General features: G+C 35.9%; 1 protein-coding gene across 1 annotated transcript; it reads right to left on the reverse strand.

Annotated features, from left to right (window-relative positions):
- Positions 1-2,147: 2,147 nt before the first annotated feature.
- Positions 2,148-2,702, reverse strand: LOC120273950 (ethylene-responsive transcription factor 8-like). Its single transcript, XM_039280700.1, has one exon. The coding sequence runs from the start codon at positions 2,690-2,692 to the stop codon at positions 2,261-2,263; it is 432 nt and encodes a 143-aa protein (XP_039136634.1). The 5' UTR covers positions 2,693-2,702; the 3' UTR covers positions 2,148-2,260.
- Positions 2,703-15,860: the final 13,158 nt, after the last annotated feature.

The raw sequence follows: 15,860 nt of genomic DNA on the forward strand, positions 1-15,860 counted from the left end.
TTCGTGCGCTGTTGGAGAACACCCCGCGATTTATTTTCTCTCTGCAACTTTTTATTAATATTTTAATCAATAAATATTTATAAAAAATTATATGCACTTAAAATATCTATTTAAGTAATAATAATTATTATATCAACGGATCCTTATCTAAAATATTTGTTTGGAAGAGGATCAGAAACTGACCCACAAAACCTAAGTAAAATAAAGGCATACATCTATTGAGCTAGCGATTACATTCCATGTATGTGTATGTCATTAATTTTATTTAACTAAGGTGTTTATTGTTTATTTATTATAAATAAAAAAATTATTATGCTAATGATTTCTTGGTTTTATATTCTATGAGTAAGTTGTTAGTGTTCTATTGAAAAATTGGTACAAACCTCAACTCAGACCAAAATGAAGGTATAGGTGTGTGAGCTTTTTAATTTCATATTTGTGCAAGTCTGTGATGGCTCTTGTTTATTTTGTCAAATAATAATAATAATAATAAATTTATATATTTGATATAATACAATTTTCAAGTCATTGAGAGTAGTTTGATGAGTACTAAAATGAAATATCATTAATGTGATTAAAATTTTTAAAATTAATAATTAAATATATTTTTTAAAATAATTAAATATTTTTTAACAAAACCACATGCATGACTCCACAAGGATGTGTCAAAAACAAACAAATATAGTGGTGCATCAGTTACATTAACTTAATAATTTCTTAAAAATTTATTTACTCGACAAGACATCATTTGGGGCGATTAGGATCTTATGAGCGTATAAAATATTTCAAAAATCAAATTAAGTTAATAAATCTCCAATCATACAACCTTAAAAAAGAGAAAAAATAATATTCTATGGCATGAGCGTAAATAATAAATTAAACAATACTATTATAATATTTTATAATATATATAGTATTATAACAGTTGACCAAAAAAAATTGAGTCATTTTTATAAAATTTCACTACATCAAGAAAATAATTAAACTTGTAAAATAGGATTGTGGATGGATTTTGGGATTTGGTTGAAAAGGCTTTTTTTTCATTAATTACTTTATCTTCGCACGTGCAAGAGTGAAGTACGCACGTGTGGTAAGGCGGCAAATGTGCCGGCGACGACGGCAGGTGGGCGGCGCATGTCTAGTTGCCACGTGTACATGTAGCCTTGGGGTCCCACACTCACCCACTTCTTTTTGCGGGGGCGGCCGGTTATTTTGTTATTAATTAATTTATTTTTTATTTCATATTTATTTTTTTCTCCGGCTACGTTCCCTATAAACCACGTAGCAAGCTTCAAAACAATTACGGGACCATGCCATTGTAATTCTGATTTACCAAAACTACCCTTCATTATTTGTCTGTTAGAAGAGCTCGTCAGTCAGATACGGGTAGTTTCCACACTTCATGACGAAATTACCCTGCTGCTAGGTCAACAGTAATGTGTAATTACGGCAGAGGAAGGATGGCATTTTCGTCAATAGAGCACCTAACATGTCGGCAATTTGGTTAGAGAACCCAGATGAAATAATTTTAATATTTAACATTTAATCATAAAAACCAAAAATAACTTGGACTGATGTATGAAAATATTAAAATTAAAAATTAAAATTTCAATATAATTCTTTTCTAATTTTTCAAATAAAATGTCAATAAATCAGGCCAGAAATATCAAATTAAGTAAGATTAAACATGTGATAGTATCTAATATATATATCAAATTAAGTAAGATTAAACATGTGATAGTATCTAATATATAGTGAATATCAATGAACTTAATTTTTGCTATTGCTCAAGATACTTTCTTTTAATTTTTAAGTATATTTTTTATTTAAAGATCTCTTTTTAATTTTTAGTCTATTTTTTATTTAAAGATTTCTTTTTTTTACTAACTGAATAAAAATTAATTTCACTCCTAGCATATTTATACTTTCATTTCACATGGATTAAGATTTATTTAAATCTACCACATCACTCAGACATGAACAATTTATAAAAACACTACTGGATCCCGTACCAATAAAAACTTAATTATGATGATTGAACTACCTCATATATATATATAACATTGTTTTCGTCGTATCAACAATTTAATCAGAGAACTTGCAGAGATATATATATATATATATATATATATATATATATATATTTAATATAATTATAAAAAAAACATGAAAAATGAGCTATACAAGATCGAGTGATCTAAAAAATATACCTAAAAAGAAAAAAAGAAAAAAAAATCCAAGAAAATTAGAAATAGATCAGTTAGAAGAGAGGGGCGGGAAGGTTGAGATCAAAAGAGAAAGGCTTCTTCTTATTCATCATCACCATCATCTCCTCACCATCCACCTTCTTCTCCGTCCGATCAGCACCAGCGCGGCCATAAACCGGCGGCGATCTCCAAGCCGGAACAGATCCGGCGCCGTAGCCGAAGTTAGTCTTCGCTTTAGGGCCACGAAGGCTGCGGGCGGCTTCATCGTAGGCGCGAGCGGCTTCCTCGGCGGTATCGAAGGTGCCAAGCCATTTGCGAGTCTTCTTCCATGGATCACGGATCTCGGCGGCGTATCTCCCCCATGGTCGCTTCCGAACGCCGCGGAAATGGTTGATCTCCTTCTGCGGCGCCGGATTAGGAGCAGCGCTGGTGTCTTCGGCGGTGATCTGGTGATTGGTGATGGAGAGGGTCTCTGATAGGGCCATAGTTGAGAGATGGAGGGATTGGAGGGATTGAGAAGAAAGGGGAAAAAGGGGTATTTATAGAAGGGAGAGAAGAGAGATGGTCTGGGTGGCTTCCGACAAAAGGCTCAGGTTAATTTTTATTTTTTATTTTTTTAAAAAAAGAATTGTTAATTATTAGGGAAATTTTCATTTGGTATCCTTGTGAAAGTGTGTAATTAACTTATTCACGGCATGGTTAAAATTTGTTAGTAGTTTTAGGTTTAGAAGAATTATATCAATTTACCAAAATTATTTTTATTTAAAACTCCAGAAGAGAGCTGGTCCGGGGGCCGGGGGTGGATTTTGACAAAAGCCTTGGCTTTATATATATTTTTTATTTTTTTAATTATTAGGGGAATTTTCATGTATACCCCTGTGACAGTGCGTAATAAATTGATTCATGATACGGTTATTCCCTCCATTTCAAAATATCTATAAATACTACTAAATTAGATAAATGTATAATTTACTCCGAGAGTGTTTTAATAAATAATTTTAATTTTTTAATAATATATAAGTTTTTATTTATATTATTTATAATATTAATAATTAAAAAACATTAATTACTCTTAATTATTTACGTAATAAATGTCTATAAAACTTTTAAAATCCAAGATATAAAATAGTTTTTATGGTAAGAGTTATTTAATTATATTATTTTATATATGATATTGGTTCAAAACTCCTCATAAAATTTTATAAGAATTAAAAATGGTATTAAATTTTTTAAAATTTCATATAAAAATCTGTCAAATTAGTAAATTATTCCTCTTTTGGAACCCTACTTTTTTAGGGACTATAAATATTACTCTTTCCATTTATATAACTTATTAAATTGAACAAGAGTAATATTGAAAATAAATAAATTTATTTTATCTCAAAACTCTTTTTGGAATTTTTTTCTTCTTGAAACAACACCTAATTCATAATGGGGAGAATAATACTTGTTATTCATCTTAAATTTATATAAATTATAGCAACTTGCTAAAATTATTCTTATTTAAAAGTTCATCAAGATTCTATTAATTTCTTTCTGTTTTAATTATACATTTTATTTCCTTTGTCAAAATGATGCTTTGCATTTTCCAAAAAATATTGGTAACTAAATATAGAAAAAGATTATTTAATATATCAAAGATTTTCTAAATGGGCATAAAAAGAGGAAAAAAAAAGTTTCTAAAAGAGACCCTATAAATAAAAATTGCGAGAATATAATTTAATTTGAAATATTTTGTAATTCTTTTATATAAATATAAGAAATAAATAATATTTTATATTATTTAATATTGTTATGCCAAACACGGCAATAATATAAAGAAAAACAAAAGAAAATAGTAGCACATAGAAATTTACGTGATTCGGTCTATATAACCTATGTCCACGGGCAGGGAGATAGAGATTTCTTATTTTTCTCTTTCGAGGAAAAAACTCATATAAATGATACAGATAAAACCCTATATATATCCAAATTAAAATAAAATAATATAACCCAGAATGGATCAGTCTGTTGGCCAGGCCCAAGCCAAAAGCCCACCACAGATTTTCATTGATATCTCTAATTTAGGGTTAACTCTCTAAATTAGGGTCAAGTCATAATTTGGATAGGGTTACAATCACAATCAATTTCAAATTCAAGGCATCTCAACAAATCTCTACCTTGACTTGAATTTTTCATGCATCAAGAACCAAGAACATCCCCCTACCATCCACGGCCCGAAGGGCCTCACGTTGTGCAGATATTCACCAAGTCCAAGCTATGCTTGAACTTTTCTGTAGGTAAAGGCTTCATCAACATATCTACTGGATTGTTTGTTGTGGCTATTTTCTCTATGGAGAGCCGTTTGTCCTCAATAACATCCCGAATGAAGTTCAACCTGACATCAATATGCTTTGATCTTTCATGATAAACTGGTTTCTTCGCCAAGCTTAATACACTCTGACTATCACAATAAATAATTGGTCTCTGCACATTCAAGCCCAAACTATCAACAAGACCATGCACCCACATGCCTTCCTTCACCCCTTCTGTCAGTGACATGTATTCTGCTTCAGTGGTAGACAAAGCAACTGTAGACTGAAGTGTTGCTTTCCAACTGATGGCACACCCAAATAGGGTAAAGATATGGCAAGTCAAAGATCTCCTCTTAATAAGGTCTCCGCCATAGTTAGAATCTGTATAGCCAACAAGACCACCAGTACAACCATCAGTACCTTTCAAATATCGCATAATCCATTTACCTACCTCCCAATGAGCCTTCCCTGGATTACTCATAAACCTACTTACCACACTAGCTGCATGAGTCAAATCTGGCCTAGTACATACCATTCCATACATCAAGCTACCAACAACATTCGAATAAGGGACTCTACTCATGTAATCCCTCTCATTATTTGTACTAGGTAAGGTACTAGCATCAAATTTAAAGTGTGATGCCAAAGGAGTACTAACTGACTCTGAGTGTTCCATCTGAAAAGACTGCAACAACTTTTCAATATACTTCTGTTGTGAAACATATAACAATCCTGCTTTCCTGTCTCTCCAAATCTCCATACCCAACATCTTTTTGGCTGGACCTAAATTTTTCATTTCAAACTCATTGCTCAATAATGCCTTCAAACTATCAATTTCAGCTTTTATTCTTAGCTGCAATCAACATGTCATCCACATATAGCAACAAATATATAAAGGAACCATCTAGAAGCTTTCTAGAGTAAACACAATTATCATACTCATTACGTACAAAATCATGAAAAACCATGAATGCATCAAACCTTTTATACCACTGCTTTGGGGACTGCTTCAACCCATACAGTGATCTTTTCAGCAAACATACACGGTCTTCCTTTCCAGAAATAAGAAATCCCTCTGGTTGTGACATATAAATATGTTCCTCTAGATTTCCATGTAAAAAAGCTGTTTTGACATCAAGCTTTTCTAACTCCAAATCAAAAGCACTTACAGTGGCAAGAAGAACCCGAATTGTTTTGTGCTTCACAACTGGTGAGAATACTTCATGATAATCAATTCCCTCCTTCTATGAGAAACCCTTTGCCACAAGCCTTGCTTTGAACTTTTCTGGTTCAACTCCAGGAATCCCTTCATTCTTCTTGAACACCCATTTGCATCCCACTAGTTTTACACCCTTTGGTAATGAAACTAGTTCCTAAGTTTCGTTCTTTGCTAGAGATTGTATCTCCTCATTTATGACAATCAACCATTCTGATGCTTCTCTACTCTGTACTGCCTATTTATATGACCTCAGTTCATCAGAATCAATATGTTCTCCTATTGCCAAGGCATAAGCAATATAGTTAGTATTAACAATATTGACACAATCTGCATACCTCAGAGGCTTTCTAATTTCCCTTCTTGGTCTCCTTGCTGCTATACTCTGTGATTCAACAGTTTCTTCTATTTATTTTTAAGCTTCAATCTCAAACTCCACCGTCTGGTTAGCACCATGATCTTTATTACCTGTAACATTATCAAGCTCCTTTCTCTGGCCAAACATACCAGATTAATCAAAAGTAACATCTCTGCTAATGATAAATTTTGGAGTTCTATCTTTTCTCAGTACACCACAGTCTATATCCTTTAACTCCAACAACATACCCTAGAAATATGCATTTTATTGCCTTTGGCTCAAGTTTACCATTATTCACATGAGCATAAGAAGGACAACCAAATATACGCAAACTAGAATAATTAGAGGGTTTACCGAACCATACCTCTTGAGGAGTCTTCAAATCAATTGTAGTTGATGGAGATCTATTCACCAGATAACAAGCAGTGTTAACTGTTTTGGCTCTAAATTGCTTAGAGAGGCCAGCACTTAATCGCATGCATCGAGTACGCTGTAACAGTGTTTGGTTTATGCGTTCTGTAACTCCATTCTGCTGTGGTGTATATCGTACAGTGTGGTGCCTCACTATACCTTCTTTCTTGCAAAACTCATCAAATGGTTTATTACAAAATTCTAAACCATTATCTGTTCTGAGTGTCTTGACTTGTTTGCCTATCCGCTTTTCAACCATAGTCTTTCACTCCTTGAACCTCCCAAACACCTCATCCTTTGATCTCTGGAAAATATACCCAGACCTTTCTAGAATAATCATCAATGAAAGTAACGAAGTACCTGCATCTGCCATGAGACTCAACTGGAGAGGGACCTCATAAATCTGAATGAATATAATCAAGAATACCAGTTGAAGTGTGCTTTCTAGAATACCCCATAAAACTAAATGAATATAATGAAAGAATACCATGAAGTGTGCTTTCTAGTACAGTTGAATATAATCTAGAATGAATATAAATCTGAATGAATATAATCAAGAATACCCCATAAAACAAGTCTCATAAAATTTTAGTTTCCTAGTTTCTGCACCATCCAACAATCCTTGTTTGCTCAGCACTGCAAGCCCTCTCTCACTCATGTGACATAGTCTGTAATGCCATAATTTTGTTCTATCATCATGCTGCTTCGAGGAATGAGATACAACTACTGTTCTCATCACTGAACTGCCCATCAGTAAGTAAATTCCATGCTGCAATCTACCATTCATGACTACCAGAGCATCTTTAGAAACTCTTAATTGCTCACCATCACCAGAGAAACTGTACCCCTGTTTTGCTAGAGTATCAATAGCAATCAAGTTCTTGCATAGACCAGGAACATACCATGCATCAAATGTTATGACTATTCCATCATACATCTTAATCTGCACAGAACCACTGCCTTCAACACTAAGCTCCTCATCATCACCCAAATGCACACTGCCTTTCCAATCCTTGAAAGAAGTGAACAATTCCTTTGAGAATGTCATATGATAAGATGCACCAGTGTCCAAGACCCAAATATTTGCAGAACCTGAAATACTGACAGGCAAAATATCACTTCCCATGCCTTCATCAGAGCTATCCACTGCTACATCATCATTATCTTGCATCACTGCAATTCCTTTCTGCACTATAGATGCACTAGCATTACAACTTGATTCTTTATTCTCATTTTTCCTTCTTCCTCTGTGGGCAATCTTTCCTGAAGTGACCTTTTTCTTTACAGAAAAAACAACGTAATCCTCCAAGTCTCGATTTGGAACGTGATTTTCCCCCGTTCCTTGATCCTGCCTCTGCTAACAATCAAACTTGCTTCTACACCATCTTCTTTAAAACCAGAAAAACTTTCCGCTTCAATTCCTTAGATTAAATAGCATACTTCACATCGCTAATAGAAATACTGTCTCTACCATATAGCATAGTATCAACAAAATTCTCATATGAATTTGCCAAGGAACATAAGAGGATGATAGCTTGATCCTCAACATCAATTTTAACACCAACACTTTGTAGATCTAGAATAATCTGGTTAAAATTGTCAAGATGATCTTTCACCTGCATATTCTCTGTCATCCGAAAAGTATACAAACGCTACTTTTGATACAACTGGTTAGTTAGGGATTTCTTCTGAAACTTGCTTTCCAGCTTCTTCCATAATCCTTCCGCAGTCGTTTCATCAATGACCTCTCGCAAGACTTCATCAATTAGACTCAAAAGAATAGCGCTATGAGCCTTTGCCAAAATCTCTGCCTTCTCCTCCACCTTCATCTCCGCTGGTAATTTTCCTTCTCCTTCCAATGCTGTCGCACATCCCTGCTGAACCATAATCGCCTTCATCTTGATCTTCCACAAAGTGAAATCATTCGATCCATTGAACTTCTCAATTTCGAATTTATGAGAGGTCATCCTTTCAGCAAACCCAGAAACCCTAAATTCGAAGTTGAATTCAAGGGACCTTGCTCTGATGCCACTTGTTATGCCAAACACAACAATAATATGAAGAAAAACAAAATAAAATAATAGCACACAGAGATTTACGTGGTTCGGTCTATATGACCTACGTCCACGGGCAGGGAGATAGAGATTTCTTATTCTTCTCTTTCGAGGAAAAAACTCATATAGATGATACAGATAAAACCCTATATATATATCCAAATTAAAATAAAATAATATAACCAAGAATGGATTAGTCTGTTGGCCAAGCCCAAGCCAAAAGCCCACCATAGATTTTCATTGAAATCTCTAATTTAGGGTTAACTCAAGTCATAATTTGGATAGGGTTACAATCACAATCAATTTTAAATTCAAGGCATCTCAACAAATATATCTTGCAGTGAAAATCTTGACCTCCTGCTCTTTAATTTAATTTTATTTTGAATTTTTGATTAAGGTGTCAACCAAATGTATAAAGTTGTATATAATCTTCAAATTGGATCATGTATTAAAAAGTTAAATATATTTATTTGTAGGCTAAAATTGGTATAGAAAATATTTATTGTCAAAGTTGAATTAATGTATCAAATTATTTAATCAAATTAGAAAATAATTTTTTTATTCCTTATTTATTGATAAATTGAAATTTAAATTCTTTAATATATTTTTACTAAGAATATAGACATATTTATTATATGGATTAATTTATTATTAAATAAAATTTTATTTATAAATGGTTATAAGTTAAAATGCAAAGGAACCATGTAAAAAATATTAAATGTTTGAAAATGTGCACATAAAATATATTGAAGGTATATGCTTTCCATAAGATAAATACGTAGTCTCAAACAAATCTTTAGATTTTTTATTGGATAAAATTGTAAATCTTTTTAACCAAACACTACTCTCTCTCTCTCTCTCTCTCTCTCTATATATATATATATATATATATACATATTTAATTACGAACTTTTATAGGGTTGGCGATGCAAAAACAAATCCTTTGATTTAATTAAAAACAGGGGGTTTAAAGTTTAAACTACCCAGCCCAGGCCCCACGGTTCCCTTTTGCAAAGACAACCTTCAAACTTACACTAATTGTACCTTGCAACGTAGGGATAAGATTGGCGAATTCCGCAAGGGCACCACACCGCTTAGTCAAGTCACGTGAAAATCCCGATCTGGTTACCTCCTCACGTGCGCCCAACGTATCAAAGACGCATCGCTATAAAAGCGCATCGCTATAAAAGTTGCAGTTCTTGTCTGAACGGATCTAAAAAATGGACGGTCCAGATGCGGCCAAACTACATCTCAACGGTCAAACTCGGGCCACATTCGATCAAGACTGTTAATCTCTTTCCAGCAATAGTCTCCGTTTTTGTTTTATTTTGCATTTCGGTCCCTTGAATTTCTAGAAGAATTATTGATTACCTTTCCTTTAATTTTAAAATTTACTGGTTCTTTTTATGTCACGTCCCGAACCCGGCTTGCCCAGCCAATGCGTTGACAAACGACCGTACACCTACAAGGCCGAAACCTAGGTGGACATACAAGGCCTCAACATGATCCAAAACAAAACAAACAATCTAACAGAAATGTAATTTCAAAAGTCATCAAACATTTATAAAGTTCAAAATTTCCAACTTCAAATACAAACTGGCGTTCTATATACAAATCAAATACTCACACAGACAGAAAGACAACTCAAATTTAGAAATGGAACATAGAATACAATCTCTCGCTAGCTCACTAAAATGACTGCTGTATTAATCACTCCGGATCTGAAAAAATTCAACAACAAAATTATGAGCTTGATAGCTCAGTAAGTAACCCACTAAAAATAACTGGGATCACCAAAAAGATTTTCAGAAATTCAGAACAAAAAAAACCAGTCATATCAGGTATTACAAATATTTATCAAAATTGTAGTTCATGAAATCAAAGAGGTTCATCAAAACACAATTTAATAGTAGACAGAAATATATGTCTCCAAATCACTATGGCCAAAACAAAATACCAGAGTTCATTTGTTTACCCTCGGTGACCCTAGGCAGAATATCAGAGGTCGTTATTTTTCACCGACGGAACGGTGTGAAACTATAGTTTCTTAACATAGTCAGAGTTTCATGTCTACTTGGTAAGTGTTAAACCCCTAATGACAGGGTTATTGCCTAGTTAAATGGAGACTAAACGTATTTATATAAAAATAACTTTGTTATCCAAAAACAAAATATATTTTCAAAATTTCAGAAATTCAGACAGAATTTCAGACAAGTCATGGCAAACCAGAATTTGCAAAATAATTTGTCAAGTAAACATACAAGCATATGCATGATCCCATTTGTTTACAGTAAAAAATAACCCAGTTATATTCAAAACAATTTACAAACATAATAATTTAAAGAATAACATACATGATCAGAATGTGGCAATTAATGTTTTGGGGAGAGAAAAGTAATTCAAAATTTTAATAAGTATATAATAACAAAACTGGATCAAAGCCCAACAAATGTTTTAATATTATATAAGCAAGCTTTAAAAGAACTTAAATAAATTCAAAATTGTCGATAATAAAAAATTATAGATATACATATACATTTATATGCAGTGTTACTTACCTGATTAACGGCCAAAACAATAAAAAAACACACTGAATCAAGTTTCTCAGAATACCCTATATTGGGAAGTAGCCTATTAGTTTCATTAACAAAATGAATTTTACAATAATTATGGGGTTGTAAGAAAACTTTCAGAAGGGTACAAATGCAAAAATCAAACTATCACTATACACTCCAAAATATGGATCTTGCGAGGGTATAATAGCAATTATCCACTCTAAGGACATATGAACAATTTCATAATTACTGTTGAGTACTAAATCCCTCGCAACTTTACATATACTTTTCCAAATCACAAATTTCAAGATTCTGAGAAATATAGACACCTAAGACAATGACATATATGAAATTCACATTATTTAGAGAACTACTCAAATTATAACATTCATTTGAACCTTCAACTATTTCTACAAAATTATAATTCTGACATATCCCTTTCAAACATGCATATCTCTCAAACTACAAGTCCAAAAGCAATGAAATTTTTCTGACAACCAGATAAATTAAAAATAAACAACTCTACTACTTTTCACCTCACCCAAATCAATCTTCATGATCATCAAATATGGCCATAATTCTTCAGGTTCTGCACAAAAATATCATCCGAGACACTTATACTAAAAGGGCTACATCTAACAAACTACAGATGCATAAAATCTGAAATTTGCAGGTATTTAGGTAACATCAAAATCTACAACTTTCATATTCTACTCTCTTCCAAATTCTGCCTCTAATATCCCTAAAATTGGAGAGGGATTTTCTACTATTATCAAAAATGAAAATCTGAAACTTATCTATTTTAAATCAACTTACAATTCCTTTCTCATGGCGAAAGATTGTATCTCAATCAATCATACGTCGCATTACATCAATTATATCATGCAAAACCTCATCCTTCAGATATGATTAAATCCATAAAAACATCATGGTCAAAGGTCCTAAGAGTATGCTTAGGTGCACACATCAAAAGAGAAACAAAATTCCTTCAAACTACAAATTAGGAACAAACCTTAGAAACTCAAGTGCTAAATCTAAAGTTTAAAGGTGAATAAAAAGATAGGAACAAATTTTAGGATTTCAGAAAAAAAGAACCCTCACAAAGCCAACAAGCATCAAGAAAAAATAAGAAATACAAAAATCTGCACAAGGCTCCAAGATCTTACCATGAAAATAAAGCAAAATAACTCGAGATCCACTCGTCCTTGCTGATGGAACCACCAAGAAGGAAAGGAAAGGAAAGGAAGATTGGAGGATCTCGCTTTTTAATAATAGGAGGTCGTGGACAGTGTAGAGCAGCAAGATCGTGAATTTTTGGTAACCGCTAAGGATAAGAAGGGTTTTTAAAAATCTTAAAAATCAATGTCTCTGATTGAAAAAAGTTTGCATCGACGGCTAGGATATAATTAGAGAGTGGGGACTACATTTTACTTGTGCTATTCCAAGGATTTTTTTTAGTCTTTTTATTTGTTAATTTAAAAAATTTATCAAACATTAAATATAATTTTTTAAAATTTATTTATTTTTAATAAATTACATTTAACTATATATTTTTTAAAACATATTTTAAATATGAATAATTTTGAATAGTTAATATAAATTTTATAAATTTTAGATTATCAACTAATTTTAACCAATCTTTTTAATTTATGCGATTTAGATCAAATTAATAAGTAAAAATACCAAAGGGAATAATTTTAACTGAGTTTTATATTTTTTATTTATGCTTTATGTTTTTATAATCCTTAATATGCCATATCAACTTTTTTTTTTACTCTTTTGTCAAACTCACAACAGATAATTTCAGAATCTTAAAACTGTTGATGCTATTCCTGGCAGTTGGCCCCACGTCGTTCCACGCATGCACAAAAGGAAACGGCTGGAAGCGTTTCAGTTTCTGCATACATGAGGGCACGGTCCTTAAACTTCTAAGCATTCTATAAATAGTCAGTTAGATGCATAAGTTTTAAGATAGAGAAGTATTTTTTGAATAAAAGAAATAACTACAAAATTGCCCCAAGTTCTTGTGTTCTTCTTATATTCCTATTTCTCTGCTATAGTAATCTTTTCAAACTTACCTTTGCAAGAGAGCAATAGGGTGTGAGATCTGGTTATAAACTAACAATTGGTATCAAGGACACAAGTTGGTGCATGCACAAAACTGTTTCGGATGAACTTGATGTCAATCGTCACCAATGCCTCATTGCGAGCACAACATAGTAGTAGCAGTAGTACGTTCCAGTACCCACAGCTGACGAACACGAACTACACAAGTTGGGTGATTCGTGTTCAGGCCATGATAGAGGATCAAGGCGTTTGGGAGGCTGTCGAGCTGGCAAAAGGTGCAGTAGTCGATGTGTGGCTCGACAAGAAGGCAAGGTCGCACCTTCTCCAAGCGCTTCCGGAGGACCTCCTCATGCAGGTGGTGAAGAAAACAATGGCCAAGGCAGTATGGGACTGCCTCAAGACGAGATTCGTTGGAGCAGACCGCATCAAGAACACACGCTTGCAGACGTTGAAGAGTGACTTTCGACGCAATGCGCATGAATGACGACGAGTCCCTAGACCAATATGCCGGCAGATTGACCGGCATGTCCATCAGGTACGCCAACCTCGGAGGAACTCTAAACGATGCCGAAATGGTGAAGAAGCTGTTCGACACCGTACCTGAGCAATTCCTCAGCGTCATCGCTGCTATCAAGCAGTTCTACGACCTCGACAAGATGTTGTCCGAAGAAGCTGTGGGGCGGCTCAAGACTTATGAGGAGCGTACGCACCCGCGTGCGGTTGGTGGTGGTGGCATCAGTGACGGCCAGATCTTATACACTCAGACTATGTGTGAGGTCCGGCAGAAAAAGGACGGTGTTGATTCTTCATCAAGCAACAAGGGGAAAGCTTCGCAGATAGCGGGAATCGCAGCAGAGGCCGTAGCAGAGGCAGTCGAGGTGGACTACCGCGCAAAGACGAGGGCAAGTGGCTCTGGCAGCAGTGGCCGTGACAAGAGTCACATTCGTTGTTTTAATTACGATGAGTTAGGGCACTACTCAACACAATGTCGATCCCCGATGAAGAAAGAGGAGGCTCACCTCGTGCGCGCCGATGTCATAGAGCCGGCGTTGCTGTTGGCAGTCTCTGAGGAGATATCACTAGTCCGACAAGAAAGTCATAACATCATCCTGCTGAACGAGGAGAATGTAAGGCCAGAATTTCTTGTCGTCGAGCGCGCTGAGGCCTCAACTGATGTCTGGTACCTAGACAACGGCGCTAGCAACCATATGACTGGCGATAAGGAGAAATTCCGTGAGCTGGACTAAATAGTCACCGGAAGGGTGAAGTTCAGTGACGGCTCGACGGTGCATATCAGAGGCAAGGGTTCAATTGTCTTTGCGAGCAAGAATGGGGATCAGTGGCTTCTCTAGGATGTGTACTACATCCCTAGTCTTCACAGTAATTTGGTGAGTCTTGGCTAACTCATGGAAATTGGTCACCCGAAAATCATGGATGAAGACGAGCTTGAGGTGTCTGTGAAGAATCCTCTGCTTTTGATTATGAAGGTGAGGCGAACCCAGAATCGCCTCTATCGCATCGAGCTGCATTTGGCGAGGACAATTTTCCTTCTTGCAAACTTTGATGACCCAGCATGGTAATGGCACGCTCGCCTCGGCCATGTCAACCTCTAGGCATTGAAGAAGCTTGTTAACAGAGGAATGACGGCATGTGTACCACCGTTCATACACCCTGACCAGCTGTGTCCGGTATGTTTAGTGGCAAAGCAGGCAAGACTGCTGTTCTCGGCGGAAGCAAGATATTGAGCGGAGGAGCCGCTCGAAGTCCTGCACCTCGACTTATGCGGGCGACGCAACGGGACGGTGATGGCTATAACGCGCTTACTTCTAAAAAGCTTGTGTGTGGCGGGAAAATTTTGGTGGGAGGCGGTGAGACATGCCGTCTATCTTCTCAACCGGCTTCCAATTAAAGCGATGGATGATCGCACTCCATTCGAGGCATAGTCGGGGAAGAAGCCGCACCTGGCACACATTCGTGTGTTCGATTGCATGGTGCACGCCAAGGTGACTGTGCCACACCTCAAGAAGCTCGACGACCGCAGCCAGTCAATGGTGTACTTTGGCGTCGAGGAAGGAAGCAAGGCTCACCGTCTGTTGGATCCACATCGCTGCAAAATCCATGTAAGTCACGATGTGATATTTGAAGAGAACGTGGAATGGAAGTGGTCGGTAGGTACAGAAGGGGCTTGGTCACCAGACTTTGTGATTGAGGAGGAGGCTAATCCCGTGCAAGGCAGCTTGGCTCCATTTGTGGGTAGCTCGACAAGCCAGCCGGTGCCCACGAAAGAATTCAGTTCGACTACTCCGACCCAGCATGGTAGTGGCACGCTCGCCTCGGCCATGTCAACTTCTAGGCATTGAAGAAGCTTGTTAACAGAGGAATGGCGACAGGTGTACCACCGTTCATACACCCTGACCAGCTGTGTCCGGTATGTTTAGTGGCAAAGCAGGCAAGACTGCCGTTCTCGGCGGAAGCAAGATATTGAGCGGAGGAGCCGCTCGAAGTCCTGCACATCGACTTATGCGGGCGACGCAACGGGACGGTGATGGCTATAACGCGCTTACTTCTAAAAAGCATGTGTGTGGCGGGAAAATTTTGGTGGGAGGCGGTGAGACATGCCGTCTATCTTCTCAACCGGCTTCCAATTAAAGCGATGGATGATCGCACTCCATTCGAGGCATGGTCGGGGAAGAAGTCG

Source organism: Dioscorea cayenensis, chromosome 12, assembly GCF_009730915.1.
Source record: "Dioscorea cayenensis subsp. rotundata cultivar TDr96_F1 chromosome 12, TDr96_F1_v2_PseudoChromosome.rev07_lg8_w22 25.fasta, whole genome shotgun sequence".
Lineage (NCBI taxonomy): Eukaryota > Viridiplantae > Streptophyta > Magnoliopsida > Dioscoreales > Dioscoreaceae > Dioscorea > Dioscorea cayenensis.

Coding starts and splice junctions, on each gene's coding strand:
- LOC120273950 (XM_039280700.1), bottom strand. CDS start 2,692: ATGGCCCTATCAGAGACCCTCTCCATCACCAATCACCAGATCACCGCC.